The sequence below is a fragment of the Theropithecus gelada genome, chromosome 11 (assembly GCF_003255815.1).
Source record: "Theropithecus gelada isolate Dixy chromosome 11, Tgel_1.0, whole genome shotgun sequence".
Classification (NCBI taxonomy): domain Eukaryota; kingdom Metazoa; phylum Chordata; class Mammalia; order Primates; family Cercopithecidae; genus Theropithecus; species Theropithecus gelada.
The window spans coordinates 78,787,189-78,807,472 of record NC_037679.1 but is presented as its reverse complement, the minus strand read 5'-3'; the positions used below and the strand labels follow the sequence as shown (position 1 = coordinate 78,807,472).

Here is a 20,284-nt window from a genome sequence, read left to right as displayed (position 1 = left end):
GGTTTTGGGTTGCGTGGAACAATAGGAAGAGATAACAAATGGATCACTGTTCATCCTGAGAGGCATGAAAGGTGAATGGGGCGTGTGCAGTGGCTCACGCTTGTAACTCTAATGCTTTGGGAGGCTGAGGTGGGAGGATTGCTTGAGCCCAGGAGTTTGAGGCTGCAGTGAGCTATGATCGCCACTGCACTCTAACCTAGGCGACAGAGCGAGACCTTGTCTCCAAAAAAAAAAAAAAAAGATGAATGGCTTTTTATGACAACATGAACAAGCTTGGTGACAATGTTCTCCAGGGCTTGGCTAGATGCTGTAGGCAGAAGCAGAACAGCTGTGGACCTTGGCTGCCCTGTGTTACCTCTCACATCCTTCTCTTCTACTTTCATGTCTCAGGAGATAGAGACCTCAGAGCCTTGCAGCTGTATCCACTTCACCAATTACAGTATCCTCATTGGAACCAATAAATTCTACGAAATCGACATGAAGCAGTACACCCTGGAGGGTAGGGACCGCCTTCTCTTTCCCACCCACTCATGGCTCAGGCCGCACTGAGACTCAGAACTCATTCCTGAAGCCCGCTTCTCGCCTGCCTTTACAGAATTCCTGGATAAGAATGACCATTCCTTGGCACCTGCTGTGTTTGCCGCCTCTTCCAACAGCTTCCCTGTCTCTATCGTGCAGGTGAACAGTGCAGGGCAGCGAGAGGAGTACTTGCTATGTTTCCACGGTGAGTCGTGGCTGCGCCCGCTGCCCTTTTGGGTCCTCATGGACACTAGGGACCCATGAGGGGTTGGAGGAGGGTATGTGGAGTTCTGGGGCAGGATAGGTTTGACTGGGGGTACAGAGACTGTCTTTCCAGAACCACCAGGTCCCCTTGGGGAGTCTCCTCTCCACCACCAGATACTAGCGTGGTCAAACTCTATCACATTCTCTCCAAAGAGCAGGCAGTTTTTTTCCTCGTCCATCCCTTGCTCTTTCTTTCCCTTTCCTTTCTCTTCCTCTGTCCTCATTTCATACCCCCTCCCCTCCCCTCCCTTCCCATCCTTCCATTTGTCTTTTTCTTTGTTTACTTCTTTCTTTTCTTTCTTTCTTGGGTCCTCTCCTCCTCCCTCTTCCCCTCCCTTCCCCTCCCCCTCCACCTCCCCTTCTTTCCTGAGTCTTTCCGTCTTTCCCTGTCTGTCCTTCCTCCTGATCGCTTCATTCCCCTCTCTCTCTGTGTCTTTCTCTTCCCTCTCCTCCTCTTATTCCTTTCCTTCTTTTCACTTGAGTTCTCTTTCTTTAATAAAATTTAATAAATTAAAATAAATTAATTTTTAAAAGTCCTTCATTTTTAATAAAGCTGAGAGCTGGCTCAGCAGAGGGCCCCCGGTTTTCACAGTCAGTCCTATCTGGTCAGGGGTCCCTGGGCTCTGCTTCTTGTTCTTCCATCACCATGTGTGTCACTGATGCCCCTGCCCTTGGCTGTGCTAATGCCCGCATGCTCTTGACACCTTGCAGAGTTTGGAGTGTTCGTGGATTCTTACGGAAGACGTAGCCGCACAGATGACCTCAAGTGGAGTCGCTTACCTTTGGCCTTTGGTACGTGAGGTTCAGTGTGGGGGCTTCTCTTTTGCCAGCAGCTGGTGTCCTGGAAAAGAATTGCAGCCGGGCGCGGTGGCTCACGCCTGTAATCCCAACACTTTGGGAGGCCGAGGTGGGTGGATCATGAGGTCAGGAGTTTGAGACCAGCCTGACCAACATGGTGAAACCCCATTTCTACTAAAAATACAAAAATTAGCCGGGCGTGGTGGCGTGTGCCTGTAGTCCCAGCTACTCAGGAAGCTGAGGCAGAAGAATTGCTTGAACCCAGGAGTTGGAGGTTGCAGTGAGCCGAGATTGTGCCGCTGCACTCCAGCCTGGGTGACAGAGTGAGACTCTGTCTCAAAAATCCAAAAAAAAAAAAAAAAAAAAAAAAAACCGCAATTGCATGTGGAATTTTTTTTTTTTTTGGTCTAAGCACTGTGCTTGTGAATTCCATTAGATACCAAGCACAATGTGTAACAGTCATCCAGAGAACTGTTCATGGAAAGATTCTGAGGCTCGATGAAGAGCTGCCTATGCCAGATTCACCAGCCCACAGTCCCAGCCCTGGGAAATATTTGCTAGGCTCTCATGATAGAAAGGAGCCCAATTCCCTGTGGATTTATTTCAGTCATTTCCAAAGGCTGCAGAGTGTCCCATGGCATAGCTGAACACCTGTTCACTTAACCAGTTCTAATTAGGCAAAGCAGTAAGGCCATGCCTGTTTTGTTTGTAAGTGTAGACAACACTGTGATGAACATCCTTGTACTACTCTTTTTTGCACTTGTCAGATAGCACCCCCTGATTATAAGCTCCTAAAAGTGGAACTGGTGGATCAAAGACTAAACACACACATACATACAAATATGTACATATGTATCTGTGTGAATGTTCTGAAATGCTGTCGTGACCCAAATACCCTTCGAGGCTATTTTGTTTCTCTATTGCTGCATATTAAGCCATCTGAAAGCGTAGTGACTTCAAACAACAGCTTATCATCGGCCCTGATTCCGCGGCTTGACTGGACAGTTCTGCTTCATGTGGTATCAGCAGGGCCACTGGGACAACTAGAAAGCCCAAGACAGGCTCGCAAACATGGCCCACAATGAGTGCTGGCCATAATGTGGGTGCTCAGCTGCGGCTGTTGGCTGGCGGCCTTGTTGCTTTCCACACTGGCTTCTTCCAAGAATACAGAAGCAGAAGCTGGCAAGCCTGCTCACTTCCACCACACTCTACTGGTTAGAGCAGACTGCAGAGTCAGCCCAGATTCCAGGCCAGGGAACTGCACCAGGGCATGCATACCAGAACCCGTGATTTAAAAAGTCTAATACCAAGTTTTGTCATAAAGAATAATAGTGCTTTTTCCCTTTAAGGCAGAAGACATTTCCAGTCCTGTCTGCTCTAGTTGCAGTGACACTGTCATACAGAGATAGAGTATTAAGAAGACCAGCAATGTCTAAATATCTGTGAACCCAGTCTTTTTTTTTTTTGAGTTGGATTTTCGTTCTTGTTGCCCAGGCTAGAGTGCAATGGCACAATCTCAGCTCACTGCAACCTCCGCCTCCCGGGTTCAAGCGATTCTCCTGCCTCAGCCTCCCAAGTAGCTGGGATTACAGGTGCCTGCCACAACACCCGGCTAATTTTTTGTATTTTTGATAGAGACAGGGTTTCACCATGTTGACCAGGCTGGTCTCGAACTCCTGATCTCAGGTGATCCACCTGCCTTGGCCTCCCAAAGTGCTGGGATTACAGGCATGAGCCACTGCGCTCAGCCCGAACCCAGTCTTTTTTAAAATCAAATTCTTTGATGTTTACAATCAGTTTTAAAAGGTACAATGAAAAGTCTCACCCAGTGTGTCCATCTCCCAAATTCTCCATCCCTGTTCCTTCAAAGAAAAAAAAAGCTCTTATGAGTTTCTTGTCCTTCCAGTACTTTATGCAAATACTAGCACATAAAATATATATATTCTTTTTCCACCTTTTAAAAAATCAGTAAGGTAGCATACTTCCCACATGATTCTGAACCTTGCTTTTGAGCAGTGTACCTTGGGCATTCTTTCATATCTGTACGAAGACAGCCTTTTCATGCATGTTTACAGCTGTGCAGAATTCCATAGATGTATTATAATTTTTTTTTTTTTGAGACGGAGTCTCCCTCTGTTGCCCAAGCCGGAGTGCAGTGGTGCCATCTCAGCTCACTGCCACCTCTGCCTCTTGGGTTCAAGTGATTCTCGTGCCTCAGCCTCCTGAGTAGCTGGGATTACAGGCATACACCACCATGCCTGGCTAATTTTTGTGTTTTTAATAGAGATAGGGTTTCACCATGTTGGCCAGGCTGGTCTCGAACTCCTGACTTCAGGTGATCCACCCGCCTTGGACTCCCAAAGTGTTGGGATTACAGGCGTGAGCCACCACGCCCGGCCAGATGTATTATAATTTATTTAGCCAATCCTTACACTGTACACTTGAGTTGTTTTACATCTTCTGCTGTAACAAACCACATGGCAGTGAATATCCTCGAACATGCATGACTATTCTGGCACATAGATAGGTATTTGTGGGGTGAATTGCTTTACAAAGGATTGCTGGGTCAAAGAATGCATTGCAGCCAGATTTTGATTTTCCCTCTTTTCACCATTCTTTGGCCCACACTGTGCCTGCATGGTGATCACACAGCCTACAGAGAACCCTATCTGTTTGTGACCCACTTCAACTCACTCGAAGTAATTGAGATCCAGGCACGCTCCTCGGCAGGGTAAGCATTATCCTACCATGCTTGGAAAACCTCAGCTGTTGGGGTAGGTGTTGGGCCTGGCTGCATGTTCCTTCCTAACCTACCTAGCAATAGAGGTAGCCTGCAATGAAGGTAACTGGAACTCTGGGACTCTGCAGGACCCCTGCCCGAGCGTACCTGGACATCCCGAACCCACGCTACCTGGGCCCTGCCATTTCCTCGGGAGCGATTTACTTGGCATCCTCATACCAGGATAAATTAAGGGTCATTTGCTGCAAGGGAAACCTCGTGAAGGAGTCTGGCACTGAACACCACCGGGGCCCGTCCACCTCCCGCAGGTAACCAGCTTCTCCTCTTCCTCAGTACTGGGGGCAACGTGCTTTTCTGCAAGGCAGAAGGAAATGATACTAAACCAGTAGAATGTTTCCCAATCTTCACTTTGTCCTTAAGCTCAAACCACTCATTTCTTTGCAATCTGCAGCAGTGAAATGACACAGACCTTTATGAGCATCAGGAGAATTCAAAAATACCACCTTGTAAAAGTCAGAGGGGAGAGGTCTGATCTATCTCTCACGGGTATTTTCATTGGATTGGTGAAAAATGGAGCACAAATTAGGCATTTATTGCTTTAGCAGGTATTTTGTGTTGCTAGTTGGGCTTGTAGGGGAGGGAGAATGGTGAATAAAACAGACACAGCCCCTCCGTGATGGCACTCACAGCTCAGTGGGAGAGATGCTGGCAATCATAGATTAGAGCATGGAAGGATGAGGCTCTGGTGGGGTGATTTAAAGCCTGGGCGTGGAGGTGAGGGAGGATTTCCCATCAGATATGAGGTGGGGGCAGGGGGACCAGTGACGGATGCTCAGGCAGGAAGGAAGGCAAGCCATGCCTGGAGGTCCAGAGGTGTGAGGTCGTGAGAGCAGGTCAGGGACTCCGGACAGCCTGGTGCCTTCCCTGGAATGCGAGACCTCCTGGACAGGACTGGACTCAAATAGCCATTGATAAAGAAGCAGTTAAATAAATTAAAGTACAGCCCTGGGAAGGAATGTTGTGCAGGCATCTGGGGAAAAATGAATGAAGAACTCACACTGACATGGAGCAATCGCCAGGACACATCAAGGTACAGGAGAGTATACAGAATATGCTGCCACTTGTATTAAAAAGGAGGGGAGGTGGTGCAGTGACTCACGCCTGTAATCCCAGCACTTTGGGAGGCCAGGGCGGGCAGATCACTTGATCCCAGGAGTTCAAGACCAGCCTGGGCAACGTGGTAAAACCCCATCTCTACTAAAAATACAAAAATTAGCCAGGTATGGTGTGTGCTTGTAATCCCAGCTACTCTGGAGGCTGAGGTGGCGGGGATTGCTTGAGCCCAGGAGGCGAAGGTTAAAGTGAGCCGAGATCACGCCACTATACTCCAGCCTGGGCAGAGTGAGACCCTATCTCAAAACCAAAAAAGGAGGGAAAGGGCACTTCCAGAATGCCAGAGTAAGGACCTCTGACAATGTGTTTCTCCATAAAAGCAACGGGACCACTGGCAGTTATAAAAATCAACTTTTCAGAGCTCTGGAAATTAACCCTTTGAGCGGCTACTCTCAGGCAGGGTCAAACCAAAAGAGTCAGGAGCACATGATTATTTGACACCTTTGCTTTTCCTGCAAGTTCCTGGGATCAAAACCATGCTGAACAAGCATGTTGCAGAAAAGGCCTCTTCTTAAAAGGCATTCTTTTTAAATTTTATTTTTTAAATTTTACTTGTTTTTGAATTGATAATCTAATCACAGGGCACAGAATTCAAAGGATAAAAAAGGTATACAGTACAGAGCCTCTCTTCTGGATCTCTCTTGCCTCCTAACTCTCCTCACCCCCTCTCTCCAGGTCCCCAACTGGGAAGGAACCAATTTTGTGAAGTTTTTGTGTTTCCATTTAGGAATCCTTTATGCTGATACAGCCAGCCCTCTCTGTCTATAGGTTATGCCTCTGTAGATTCAACACACCATGGATTGAAAATATTTGAAAAAATAATTTTGTTTGTACTGCACATGTTCAGGCTTTTACAAATTGTCATTATTCCCTAAACAATACAGTATAACAGCTATTTACAGAGCATTTACATTGTATTAGGTGTTATAAGTAATCTAGAGATGATTTAAAGTGTACAACAGGATGTGTGTAGGTTATATGCAAATACACCCCCCCCTACTTTTTTTTTGGGACAGGGTCTCTGTCGTCTAGGCTGGACTGCAGTGGTACGATCACAGCTCACTGCAGCCTCGACCTCCCTGGGCTCAGATGATCCTCCTACCTCAGCCTACTGAGTAGCTGGGATTACAGGCATGCACCACCACACTCGGCTAATTTTTGTATTTTTTGTAGAGATGGGGTTTTACCATGTTGCCCAGGCTGGTCTCAAACTCCTAGGCTCAAGTGATCTGCCCACCTGGGCCTCCCAAAGTGCTAGGTTTATAGGCCTGAAGCACTGCGTCCGGCCCTACACCATTGAATATAAGAGATGTGAGCATCCACAGATTTTGGTATCCACAGGAAGTCCTGGAACCAGTCCCCCAGGCCACCAAGTGATGGCTGTACAACCAAATGTACAGAGTCAGATCCACTGCCCTGATAATGGGCCTTTTCCAGGGAGCGTAGCTAGGCAGGTCAGATAGCGACAGGTTTCTGGGGATGGGGCTTTTTGGGGAGCTTCAGTCCTGATCTGCTCCCTCCAGTGGCTACTAGACTGCTGGTTTTCACAGCTACTGTGGTTCTAGGGACATGGTTTCAACTCTTCCACAGATCTGGGGAGAGGGGAGTGGGTATAGGGCAAGTTGAAATGTCACAAAACATTCGGTTCTTGCTGAGATTCCTTTTTCTTGCATAAATACTCTTTGAATTGTTGCAGGCCTTTTTTGCAACATGCTTGTTCAGCGTGGTTTTGATCCCAGGAACTTGCTGGAAAAGCAGAGGTGCCAAATACCTATGTGCTCCTGACTCTTTTGGTTTGACCCTGCCTCGAGAGTGGCCTCTTAAAGGGCTAGGGTTAATTTCCAGAGCTCTGAAAAGTTGATTTTGACAATTGCCAGTGATCTTGTTGCTTTTATGGAGAAGCAGGTTGTCAGAGGTCCTTACTCTGGCATTCTGGAAGTGCCCTTCCCCTCCTTGTGTTTTTTTTTTTTTTTTTTTTCGGTCTCACTCTGTGCCCAGGCTGGAGTACAGTGGCATGATCTCGGCTCACTGCAACCTCCGCCTCCTGGGCTCAAGAGAGCCCCTGACTTCAGCCTCCCGCGGAGTAGCTGGGACTACAGGCGCCCGCCACACCTGGCTAATTTTTGTATTTTTTGTAGAGACAAGGTTTTACCACGTTGCCCAGGCTGGTCTTGAACTCCTGGGCTCGAGCACTTTGCCCGCCCTGGCCTTCCAAAGTGCTGGGATTACAGGCGTGAGCCACTGCACGCGACCACCCCTCCTTTTTAACACAAGTGGCAGCATATTCTGCATACTCTCCTGTACCTTGATGTGTCTTGGTAATTGCTCCATATCATTGTGAGAGGTAGTTCTTCATTCATTTCTCCCCAGATGCCTGCACAACCTTCCTTATCAGAGCTGTACCTTAATTCGTTTAACTGCTTCTTCATCAATGGCTGTTTGTCTCCAGTCTGTTGCTGCAATAAATGACTTTCTCCTTACGCCATTTTACATGCTGAGGAGTCTATCTGTAGGATAAATTCCAAGAGAAGGAATGAATGGGTGATGGCTGAGGTGCATTTGTAAATCTGATGGACAGGGTGGAGTTTTCTGCCCTGAAGGCTTCTCCCATTTACAGCCCCACCAACTGCATGTGGAAGTGGGGCTGGCCTCGTCTTGACACAGTGCTGGGAGCTAGATCCAGCTCGAGGTGTAGGAAGTTTGAAACCTTGGCCTGCAAAGAAGGTCTGAGATTATTTAACCCAGGGAATAAATGGCCTAAGATAATCTTCTGGACTGATTTACCAGCCCTGTGTGTCTACCTTATAAATAGTTATGTGGACCCCATACCATATGCCTGACATAATGTCTATGGCTGGGGATACAGAGATGTAGAAAGCATTGTTCTTATATTCCAGGGGCCCATAATTTGGTGGAAGAACCACAACTAATATTACAAAATACCAAGATCTTAGGCAAGACTGTCCTAATGAATGGTCTCTCTTTTGATGTATAGGAGCTAATTATTCTGAAATGTTTAGTTAGTGTGGTTTTAACCTGAGGAACTTGCTGAAAAACCAGAAGTGCCAATAATTAAATGCTCCTAACTCTTGGCTTGGCCCTGCTTCAAGAGTGACTGCTTAGTGTGCCACAGTCCTCCCCTGAAAATGTCTAGATCTTCTTTAAGTAGTTCCCAAGTCATGCCAGAAACACATTGAAATATTGTAATTAGATTTTTTCCCTCTGTTGCCTCACTAGATAGGTACCCAGGCACCTTGCTTTTGAGACTATATAGTCTCTCAAAGGAATTGCTTACTATGTGATCAAAACAGTTCCAGTTCCTGTGAATGACGGGCAGAAAAGTGTTTGCTTTCCTGTGTTATGTCTGGAAAATCAGTAGTTGGTTATCTCTTGGCTTATAGAATGATCTTTTGGTCGCTGACTTCTTTGGGCAGTTGAAGGTTGGCTTTCTGCGTCTGATTCACTGCAGGCTTCGTTGCCCTGGTCTGTTTAGCAGAGCAGGAAATGTAACTCCTTGCCAAAAAGACCATAAAATTGATGTGGTAGATTATGGGTCATTAATGGATAAGGAGATGGAAGACTGCCCACTTGGCTTGAAATGACGGGTGTGTTCCTCCCTCCAGTTAATCTCAGCTGACGTCCTGAATGGCCTTCCCTTGAGCAATCCTTCTTCCCCTGGGCAGTAAGCACCCTCTCATTTGTTTTACGATGGTTCCCTGTGGACACATCTTATCATTTCTTTTCCATTACAAGTAGGCTTAATGTAGTTCTCCTACTCGGAATTTATTTTTTTATTTGTCTTCCAGATTTCAAAGCCATATGGCTAGAGATGAATATAAACCTTGATTTCAAGATGTTGAAATCTGCATTATCTTAAATCTTACTGCTGCACAGACAGGGGTTCTGGTCTTCTGAGCATTTGCTGTCTGAATCTCCAAACATTACAGTCACATGAGAAAGCAAGAGCATGGCATGAAACTATTCACTATGAACTGAGCCCTTATGAAATTATCTCTGCACACCAACCTCTCTGTTACATTGTAGAGGAGGAACTGGCAAACTTTTTCTGCACAGGTCTAGATGGTAAATATTTTCGGCTTTGTGAGCCATATGGTCTCTGTCTCAGCTGCTCAGCCCTGTTGTGGTCATGCGGAAGCAGCTGTAAGACAATGCATAACCAGATGGGCATGGCTTCATTCCAATAAAACTTTATTTATAAAAACAAGCATCTTCCGGATTTGGCCCTCAAGCCTGTTCTAGAGTCTCTCCTTCCACAGTAAATGCTGTCTTTGCTGTCGCTTCTCAATTATGGACGTTGACAGAGGAGGTTCTGATATAGTTAGACCAGTAATTGAAGAAAGAAATGAACAAGTTGATAAAATGATAGCCTCTTCCAATGAGAAGGATTTAAATATCAAGGACTAAGATAGTCCTTTGGGAAAACCAATGATGCTCTACACTTCTCTTTTTCTAATTTTTAGTTTTAGTTTTTTAGCAGTGGGGTCTTGCCATATTGCCTGGGCTGGTCTCGAACTCCTGGGCTCAAGTGATTTTCCTTCCTTAGCCTTCCTAATAGCTAGGACTACAGGCATCCATCACTGTGCCCGGCTTTTTCGAATATTTTCGAAGAGCCTTCTTTAGGATCTTACTGCAAAAGTCCAACGTGTCCAACGTTGATGTCAGAGCATGTTAGCAACAATTTTGTTGAGAGAATTAGCACAAAACAAATCATTCTGTGATTCATACTGGATTCATTTTTGGAATCAGCTGCATTGTAATTTAAATACTAAAAAATATCTAGCATAAAATAAGTTTATATTCCAAGATAAAGCCTCAATCAAACAAAATATGTTTTCAAGTAATATTCACTATAATTTTTTCCCCCATTTTAAGTAGGGCCTTTTCCAAGCATGAATTATGCTGAGATAACAGGGACTCTAGTACTTTTTGAGCTGATCGAGGGTGGGAAAGAATTGACTCAGAAGGCTACATTTCAGTTCTCTCTGTGTTTCTGGGTCTTACTACATCTTCAGAGAGGGAGTTTGGGCCCCGGGTCTGCTGAAATCTTCATTTGAAATATCCAGGCCAGGAATGGGTGGAGGGTTGGGTTGGGTGGTACAAAAAGGCCCCAGTGTTTTCAACTGTTTGGTTACTAATTATCAACGTTTGAGGCCTGGGATGTTTTCTGAGCCTGCTCTACTGTTTTTGTCTGCCCTGCTTAGTTTCCTGACTCTATCAGGCCTGATCCCTACACTTCTCGGTCATCTTATTGCCATGACTGAGAACCACCAACCTTCTGAGCATCTGCATTCACATCAGGTGTCAGAGAGACTCTTGGAAAGCCACCTGGGGTGAGAGGTGACCAAACACCAGACCCAGGAGTGGGACAGACATGGCAGTTAACAGTGATGAGTACAGGGTTTCCCCAAACTGCTCCCTTGTACTGAGGGCCTTTGTGGGCCCCTGACTTCTGGGTCTTAGCAGGCTGACCTCCTAGATGAAGACTTCCTTGTGTGCCTTCTAGGCTCTGGGAAATACTAGGTCAGTAGGATATAGTATGGGACTTATGACATCAAACTGGTCTTTTTTTTGTTTTTGAGACAGAGTCTCGCTTTGTCACCCAGGCTGGAATGCAGTGGCTCGATCTTGACTCACTGCAACCTCCGCCTCCTGGGTTCAAGTAATTCTCCTGCCTCAGCCTCCTGAGTAGCTGGGACTACAGGTGCATGCCACCACGCCTGGCTAATTTTTGTATTTTTAGTAGAGATGGGGTTTCACCATGTTGGCCAGGCTGGTCTTGAACTCCTGACCTCGTGATCCACCTGCCTCGGCCTCCCAAAGTGCTGGGATTACAGGTGTGTGCCACTGCACCCGACCTATCCAACTGGTCTTTATTGGAATCCCAGCTTTACCACTCATTAGCTCAGGTGAGTCACCTAACTCCTGTCTGTCCCCATTTTCTTGCTTGTACAGTGAGGGTCATGCTTGTTCCTAGCTCAAGAGCTGCTGTGATGGTTTAACGAGATGATGAGAGATGGCAGGTGAAGAGCTTAGCACAGGCCTGGCACACAGTATGTGCTCAGTAAATGAAAGCCTGCACTGAGGAAGGTGGGTTGTCTTTTGTTGCCATCTTTGCTGTCTTCCCTGTCTTTGCTGCCAAAAATCAAACGCAGGCAAAGTCCAAAGAACTCCAGGTCTAATCTGTTGATAATCAGTGGTGAGGCCGGGTCAAGCCGGGGGTTCCGCAGGGAAGAAGGAAAATGCCCCTCTGGGATTGTGGCCTCGCAGCTCCCTACGTTCCTCTTTTGTCGCCAGCAGCCCCAACAAGCGAGGCCCGCCCACGTACAACGAGCACATCACCAAGCGCGTGGCCTCCAGCCCGGCGCCGCCCGAAGGCCCCAGCCACCCCCGAGAGCCAAGCACACCCCACCGCTACCGCGAGGGGCGGACCGAGCTGCGCAGGGACAAGTCTCCTGGCCGCCCGCTGGAGCGGGAGAAGTCCCCGGGCCGGATGCTCAGCACGCGGAGAGAGCGGTCCCCTGGGAGGCTGTTTGAAGACAGCAGCAGGGGCCGGCTGCCTGCGGGAGCCGTGAGGACCCCGCTGTCCCAGGTGAACAAGGTGAGGCAACATCCCGAGGCCTGTGTGTCTGTTGCAGAGGCCAAGAGTGACTTGGGGAACTGGGACCCCCACGGGGCCACTGTTGTTTAAAAAAGGAACTCCATGACTGTAATTCAGACTTTGTGAGACACAGGAGTTTAGGAAGAAAATGTACTCTAAGAAATAGCTTCCTGGCCGGGTGAGGTGGCTCACGCCTGCAATCCCAGCACTTTGGGAGGCTGAGGCGGGCGAATCACGAGGTCAGGAGATCCAGACCATCCTAACATGGTGAAACCCCGTCTCTACTAAAAAAAAAATAGAAAAAATTAGCCAAGCGTGGTGACAGGCGCCTGTAGTCCCAGCTACTCGGGAGGCTGAGGCAGGAGAATGGTGTGAACCCGGGAGGCGGAGCTTGCAGGGAGCCGAGATCGTGCCACTGCACTCCAGCCTGGGTGACAGAGCAAGACTCTGTCTCAAAAAAAAAAAAAAAAAGAAAAAAGAAATAGCTTCCTAAGCAAATGGATAACGTGTGTGTGATTAAAAAGGAAAATATGTATGTGTATAACTCAAAATATAATAGCTACCAAAAAATCTGTTTTCCTTTCTCCAGAGACAAGTGGTAGCAGTTTCTAGAGATAGTCTGTGCATACAAGCAAATATGTGTGCTCTCCTTTTTAAAACCCGAATGATAGCATCCTATATGAAATGTTCCATGCTTTACTATACATACAGATTCATACACATACACACATATGCTTTTTTTTTTTTTTTTTTTTTTGAGAGAGTGTCTTGCTCTGTTACCCAGGCTGGAGTGCAGTGGCGTGATTATAGCTCACGGCAGCCTCGAACTCCTGGGCTCAAGCGATCCTCTCACTTCAGCCTCCTGAGTAGTTGGGAATATGGGCTGTAGCTACCATGTCTGGCTTTTTCCCCCACTTTTTGTTTGTTTTTGTTTTTGGTTGTTTTAGAGACACGGTCTTACTGTGTTGCCCAGGCTGGAGTGCAGTGGTGTGATCATAGCTCACCACGGCGTTGAACTCCTGGGCTCAAGTGATCCTCCAGCCTCAGCCTCCTGAATAGCTGGGACTACAGGCTTAAGCCACCATCTGTCTAATTCCCACCCCCACCCCCCTTTTTATTTTTTTTAGAGACAGAATATCGCTATGTGCCCAGGCTGGTCTTGAACTCCTAAGCTCAAGCAGTCCTTGCACCTTGGCCTCCCAAAATGCTGGGATTACAGGCATGAGTCACCACGCTCGGCCCACTCATGTGTATATATAAATTGTTTTTCTGGAAGGCTACACAGAAAAGTGTTCACAGTGGTTGCCTTCCAGAAGAACTTTGAACTTTTATAAATGTTTAAATCACGGGCATGAATGATCTGTGTAATTTTTAGGTTCGCGATCGAGGAGAGGGATAGGTGTTGAAGACCAGGGGCTCCCCCAGGCAGGGGATGGCTCAAGTGCTTGGTGCCTCCTCAGCAGGCTAAGCAGGCCAAGGAGCCACCTTTCTGCCATTTGGGGCTGATTTTCTGGGTGGCATTCTCCTTCTGATGCCACGTGCAGTTCACCTGCTGGTAAAGAAAGAAGGAAACACCATCCATGTGGCTTCTTATCCCTCCCAATTGACCGATGAAACTGTGTATGTGCGTGTGTGTGCGTTAACATGCTTACAGCAACACAGGTACACACACGGCTTTCGGATTTTCCAGTGAGTTTCACTCCCTGGCTTTCCCAGGCTCTGGAGCGGGTGCTGCCCTGCTGAGTACTCACTGCTAACTGCTGAAGGGGATAGCCCAGGGGCTGCAGATTCCCATTTGCATTGTGCAAGGTGAGCACAGCAACTTCTGGCCTCGGATGGCTAACACTCCTCCTCCTTATTTCACTCCTAGGTCTGGGACCAGTCTTCAGTATAAATCTCAGCCAGAAAAGCCAACTCCTCATCTCGATCTGCAGGAAACACCAAACACACCATGGAACTCTGCTGATGGGGACCCAAGCGCCCACGTTCTCAGCCACCCTCTGGCTCAGTGGGGCCCAGACCCACCTCAGCACGGACACCCCTGTCTCCAGGAGGGGCAGGTGGCTGAGGCTCTTCGGAGCTGTCAGGCCCGGTGCCTGCCCTGGGCACCTCCCTGCAGCCATCTCTTTGCACTTTGTTACTCTTTCAAAGCATTCACAAACTTTTGTACCTAGCTCTAGCCTGTACCAGTTAGTTCATCAAAGGAAACCAACCGGGATGCTGACTACGACGTGGTTAGAATCCTAATTAGCTACTTTAATATCCTAGGATTGGTTGGTTTTTTTTTTTTTCCTTTGTTTGTTTCTTTTTTTTTTTTTTTTAAGACAACAGAATTCTTAATAGATTTGAATAGCAACGTATTTCCTGTTGTAGTCATTTTTAGCTAGATCACATCATCAGGTCTTTGCTACCGAGGCGTAGTATAGAAGAGTCCCGGTCAGTTGGCCAACCTCCTGCAGCCACGTAGGTTCATCCTTGTTCCTGTTCATTCTCATAGATGGCCCTGCTTTCCCCAGGGTGACATCATAGCCAAATGTTTACTGTTTTCATTGCCTTTTATGGCCTTGACGACTTCCCCTCCCACCAGCTGAGAATGTACGGAGGTCATCGGGCCTCAGCTCGGAGGCAGTGACTTGAGGTCATTGGGCCTCAGCTCGGAGGCAGTGACTTGGGGCCAAGGGACCTCGAGACGCTTTCCTTCCCCGCCCCCCAGCGTCATCTCCCCAGCCTGCTGTTCCCCGCTTGCCATATAGCTTTGGCCAGGAAAGCATGCAATAGACTTGCTCGGAGCCCAGCACTCCTGGGTCTCGGGGTCGGGGAGGGGACGGGGGCACCCACCTCCTGTCTGTGACGGTGTGTTGTTCCCCACTGTGGGATGGGGAAGAGGCCCGTCGGGAGTTCTGCATGGCGGTTTACTGCATGTGCTGCCCCCTTGGGTTGCTCTGCCAATGTATTAACACCATCCCATAGCTCCTGCCGAATCGAGACCCTCTGACGACTTGCCGACTAACTGGCCACCACAAGCTGCAGTCTGTAGCACTGAACAAACAAAAAAAACCCAAAACGCTCAAGCCTTACGACCAGAGAAGGATTTCAGCAAACCACCACCTCCCACTCAGTGTCCCCTCCGAGCTTCACACTTCCCTGCCTGCCGAGGATGACTCTGTTCACACCCAATCCAGCGCGGTTCTACCCCACGAAACTGTGACTTCCCAAATGAGCCTTTCCCTAGGGCTAGGGGACCTGAGACCAGGAAGTGTGAGAAAGCAGCCGCAGCTCAACTCTTCCAGCTCCGCCCGGGTTGGGAAGTCCTTAGGTGCAGTGCGGCTCCCACTGGGTCTCCGGCCCCTCCTATTTGAGTATGATATTCCTGGCAACTGGTATAGAACCAACCTAGAGGCTTTGCAGTTGGCAAGCTAACTCGCGGCCTTATTTCTGCCTTTAATCTCCCACAAGGCATCTGTTGCTTTGGGTCCTCCACGACTCTTAGGCCCGCCTCAACAACCCAGGCACCTCCTAGGTAGGCTCAAAGGTAGACCCGTTTCCACCGCAGCAGGTGAACACGACCGTGTTTTCAACCATGTGTCCACAGTTCAGATCCCTTTCCAGATCGCAACCTGGCCTGCATCCCAGCTCCTTCCTGCTCGTGTCTTAACCTAAGTGCTTTCTTGTTTGAAACGCCTACAAACCTCCATGTGGTAGCTCCTTTGGCAAATGTCCTGCTGTCGCGTTTCATGTGTTGCTTGGAGTCTGTGGGGTCGTACTCCCTCCCCTCCCGTCCCCAGGGCAGATTAGATTGAATGTTTGCTGAAGTTTTTGTCTCTTGGTCCACAGTATTTGGAAAGGTCACTGAAAATTGGTCTTTCAGTCTTGGCATTTCATTTAGGATCTCCATGAGAAACGGGCTTCCTGAGCCCTGAAAATGTATATTGTGTGTCTCATCTGTGAACTGCTTCCTGCTATATAGAACTAGCTCAAAAGACTGTACATATTTACAAGAAACTTTATATTCGTAAAAAAAAAAAAAAGAGGAAATTGAATTGGTTTCTACTTTTTTATTGTAAAAGGTGCATTTTTCAACACTTCCTTTTGGTTTCAGTGGTGGTAGTTGTGGACAGCCATCTTCACTGGAGGGTGGGGAGCCCCGTGAGACCACCAAGATGCCAGCAGGAAATATCGTAACACGAAATTGCTGTCAAAAGCTTATTAGCATCAATCAAGATTCTAGGTCTCCAAAAGTACAGGCTTTTTCTTCATTACCTTTTTTATTCAGAACGAGGAAGAGAACACAAGGAATGATTCAAGATCCACCTTGAGAGGAATGAACTTTGTTGTTGAACAATTAGTGAAATAAAGCAATGATCTAAAAATGTGTGCTTTAGTGCAATGACCTCTTCTTTTTTTGAGACTATGAAAGAAAAACTATCACCAGCGTGTCAGTGTAGGTGTATTGTCATGGATGGGACCTTCTTTACGTTGTGGGGAGGGTTTTCCTCTGGAGTGGGATAGAGGAAGCCACGTGGTGGTTAGGGCACACTGCTATCCTGGAGTTAAGCAATTGGCGGCATTCTCTACCAAGAGTGTGACATTGTGGAAATTCGGTCAGTACTTCCAGTGAACCATGAATTGGCTATTAAGGTCATATTACAGGACTGCAGAGCTGGAAAGCTCTTTAAGCTGTCACAAAGGCCATTTGGAAAGGATGACTCAAGAACGGATTACCTACTTCCATAATCAGCTAACCAGGAACAGGTCAGCTCAAGATTTCTTTCATCTATTATGATAAGGCCAACTACAATTTAATAATGTAGATTTCTTTGTAGGGAAGAATTCAAATCAAAGGTAATTCAAAATGAAAATACTCCCATTTTTAACTAGATGAACTTTTACAGTCTGCAAGATAAATTTTTTCTCATTCTTTAGTTTGTTAGTATAAACTTGCTCCATCCAGACAGACAAGGGTTTTGGCAAATGGTGATGTTTTTGTTTTCATGGCTCCTGTGGGTTGTAGTCTTTGAATTTTTATTTTCTAATGAAGTCATCTGACCACAGTCAAAATTGGGCTCACAGAGTCGTATCTGTCATTCGTTGCTTGTGATGGGACCCACAGACGCAGTTCTGTTCTTTTTGGTGTTACTGTTGGGCATGAAAATCCACCACAAGGTCATAATTATAAGAATGAAAATAATTCAGAAGCTGAAGCAGTGAAATGTGGAACCTTTCTTTCCTTGTAGCATTAGGAAAATGTCTGTTAAATATCAACCAACTATTTCAGCGATTGTCCTGAGAATTGTGGGAGGCCACAGAAAACTTCCAAAGCTAAGTCAACATAGTTTGATTTCAAAAGGAAGTGCCAAGGAAAAGTGTTTGAACCCGAAAGAATAGCCTGAAAGAAACAACCAATTCCGCAGCCACACCGCAAAATGAGGCCTAACCCTTCGTGCTGGCCACTCCTGTTTCATAAGCACAAAATTAGGTGTCATGTTTTCTGCACTTACAACTTAATTGTCACCAGATGAAAGAGGCTGATTGCATAGCACATTCCATAACCATGTAACTTTAGGATTTGGAGGGTTAGACCAAAAGAGAGAATTTTGCTCAACAGGACTGTCTTCAGAATTGGACCTCTTGAATGTGATTTGCCGTAGAAAACATTCGTGGGGGCCAGCTCAGCTTCCATTCTCAGAATACAATGGTTTCACTGGCTTGTTCCACTGGTTCTAAGCCATGGGGAGATTTTGCTTCCCTCCTCCCAGAGGACATTTGACAATGCCTGGAGACATTTTTGGTTGTCACAACTGGGAGGTACTACTGGTATCCAATGGGTGGAGGTCAGAGATGCTGCTCAACATCCTACAATGCAAAGGACAGCCCCCCACTGTAAAGCAGGCCCAAAGCCTCAATAGTGCCAAGGTTGAGAAACCTTGGTCTGTTCTAGTTTTAGTCCCATGTCTTCCTTGGCAATTTAAATACTGCTAATGATGTCTAAAGCATGTAGACCGTGGCTCTAGGCCTACAGTGTTATATGAGAAAAATAGTTTCTCATTTGCCCACTCAAATGCTGAAGCTGTTTCCTGAAGCTGGGAAGGGTGGGGGTAGTGGAAATAGAGTCCAGTGTTGATCACTTTGTTTTCCCTCGAGTCTATTAATGATGAACGGAACTCTATTTACCCTAGAGGGATTGTTAGAGGTAGACGAAAAAACCTTGAAAATGACTTTATTACTCTGCATAACTCAGGCTGTGTTTCAGAGAGCCACAAAAAAGGAAACATAAAATCGACCAAGGGTATACACATCTTGGCCTGTTCTCACTGGCCAGTGAGTATTTCAGATGGCCTGGGCGAATTCACTCTAGGGGGAAGTAGCAGTTAAGAGCTGGCATCCTCATCTGGGGAAAGGCCCTTTAGTTGTATGAAAGACAAGACAATGTAGTTGTGGGAGCCAACCCTGAGGGCAGAGCCCAGTGGCTCATCCTAGAGCCAGTGGCTGGGGTCCCAGAGACAGGGCTCCGGCTGCTGCTCCAGCTTTCGGGATCTTCTCCAAATGTCTGGCTCACTACAGTGACGATGACTCTTAGGAGGACCCTGTGGATGTTTTTACAATTCTAATAGGGATGACTGGGGTTTTAGAAGAAATGTGTATGTATCTACAACTTCCGTGTTTTCTCCTGAAGACAATTATAGCTGGCATACCAGGGCAGAAGGCTCTAGTTTGTTTCTCCACTAATTTGCTGGTCAAGAGAAGTGCTGAAGCTTTATTCCTCAGAAACATTATGATTTGATGAGTGGTCCATGTCTTGGGTCTTCATCAATTCATTCAAACCATTTGTAAACACTGGTGGATGTCTTAGCCCATTCAGTGCTGCTTTAACAAAATACCTGACAGTGGGTAATTTATAAAGAACAAAAATTCATTTGCTCAGAGTTCTGGAGGCTGGAAGTCCAAGATTAAGGCATGGGCAGGTTTGCTTGTCTAGTGAGGGCTACTCTCTGCTTCCAAGATGGCGCCTTGTGCTTGGGTGCTCTGGAAGGGAGAAAAGCTGCGTGTCCTCATGTGGCAGAAGGTGCCAGGGCACATGAGCTGAATGCTGCCTGGAGCCTCTTTGATAAGAACCTTAATTTCATTCATGAGAAGAGGGGCTCTCATGACCTAATCTCTTCTTAAAGGCCCTACCTCTTAGTACTATCGCACTGGGGACATTTGAATTTTGAAGGTGACATAATAGCAGGGGAGGATCAGATATGGGAAGTAAATGCTTGAAAGTGAAATTGTGCTCATACAGAAGGAACTGAATTAAAATGAAATTTTGTTCTTTCCTAGAATGGCTCGTTCAGTCTCTGACCTCAGCCATAGATCGTATCATGATGTTCCAGGTTTTTCCTCTCAGCCTTAGGAGCCTTGGAGATTTCCTAATTGAGCTAGTTGAGGTGCAGGCGCAATTTTCTTGTCTGGCTTTTTGACTTCCTGTTGTGGCCCTGGCCCTGCAATACTGATTTACATTTTAGTAATTTTTAGGCTTTAATTTGGCTCTATAAATTCACCTATCAGTTTCTAGAGGGAAAAATATATCTTCATTGAAAAGCAATTTGAGTTAAGCTTTAACTAACTGTAAGTCCTCACCCATAAAGGAAATGCTAATGGAGAAAGGATTACTTGGTCATAGGACACAATTTGACATATGGTTTTGCCCCTGCGATTTGGGCAAAACAAGGTCTCCTTTTCCACCTTTGTAAAATCACTGTTAACCTTTAGCTTCTTGGGTATACAGGCTTTCACTTGGTGGGCAGGCTTTCCGACTATAATGTGCTTTTTAAAGAAAATGAAATCCTTTGAATATGCACACACGTATTGTCTCTGACCACGTCCTCTTGTTTTGCGTCTCCTCCATCTCAGCAGTGACCTCACCTGGAAGTTCCCTGTGGCCCCAGGGCTTGGCGAACTCACGGGGTGACCGGCTCCAGTACACGAGTCTTATTTTACATAGCATTTTCAGCTTGGATTTTCTGCACCAGTGGGTAGAGCTCATTAGCATGCTTTCCTGCTAAATTTAAAATGTTCCCCGATAACCTGAGAAGGCTTAAAGGGACACCCATAACCTTCCACCTTTTTGGAGGAAGGACATAGCCTTTTTTAGTGGATGAAAATAGCTCTGACTCCACAAATGTCCTGGT

General features: G+C 46.7%; 1 protein-coding gene across 1 annotated transcript in view; it reads left to right on the top strand.

Annotated features, from left to right (window-relative positions):
- The window catches only part of CIT (citron rho-interacting serine/threonine kinase), a 196,497-nt gene extending 180,016 nt beyond the window's left edge, over positions 1-16,481 (top strand). The window contains exons 42-48 of the mRNA XM_025401253.1: positions 391-499; positions 596-724; positions 1,495-1,575; positions 4,234-4,312; positions 4,450-4,629; positions 11,810-12,113; positions 13,984-16,481. Coding sequence (XP_025257038.1) covers positions 391-499; positions 596-724; positions 1,495-1,575; positions 4,234-4,312; positions 4,450-4,629; positions 11,810-12,113; positions 13,984-14,007 — 906 coding nt within the window. The 3' untranslated portion in view covers positions 14,008-16,481. The remainder of the gene's footprint in view (positions 1-390; positions 500-595; positions 725-1,494; positions 1,576-4,233; positions 4,313-4,449; positions 4,630-11,809; positions 12,114-13,983) is intronic.
- The last annotated feature ends 3,803 nt before the right edge of the window (positions 16,482-20,284 follow it).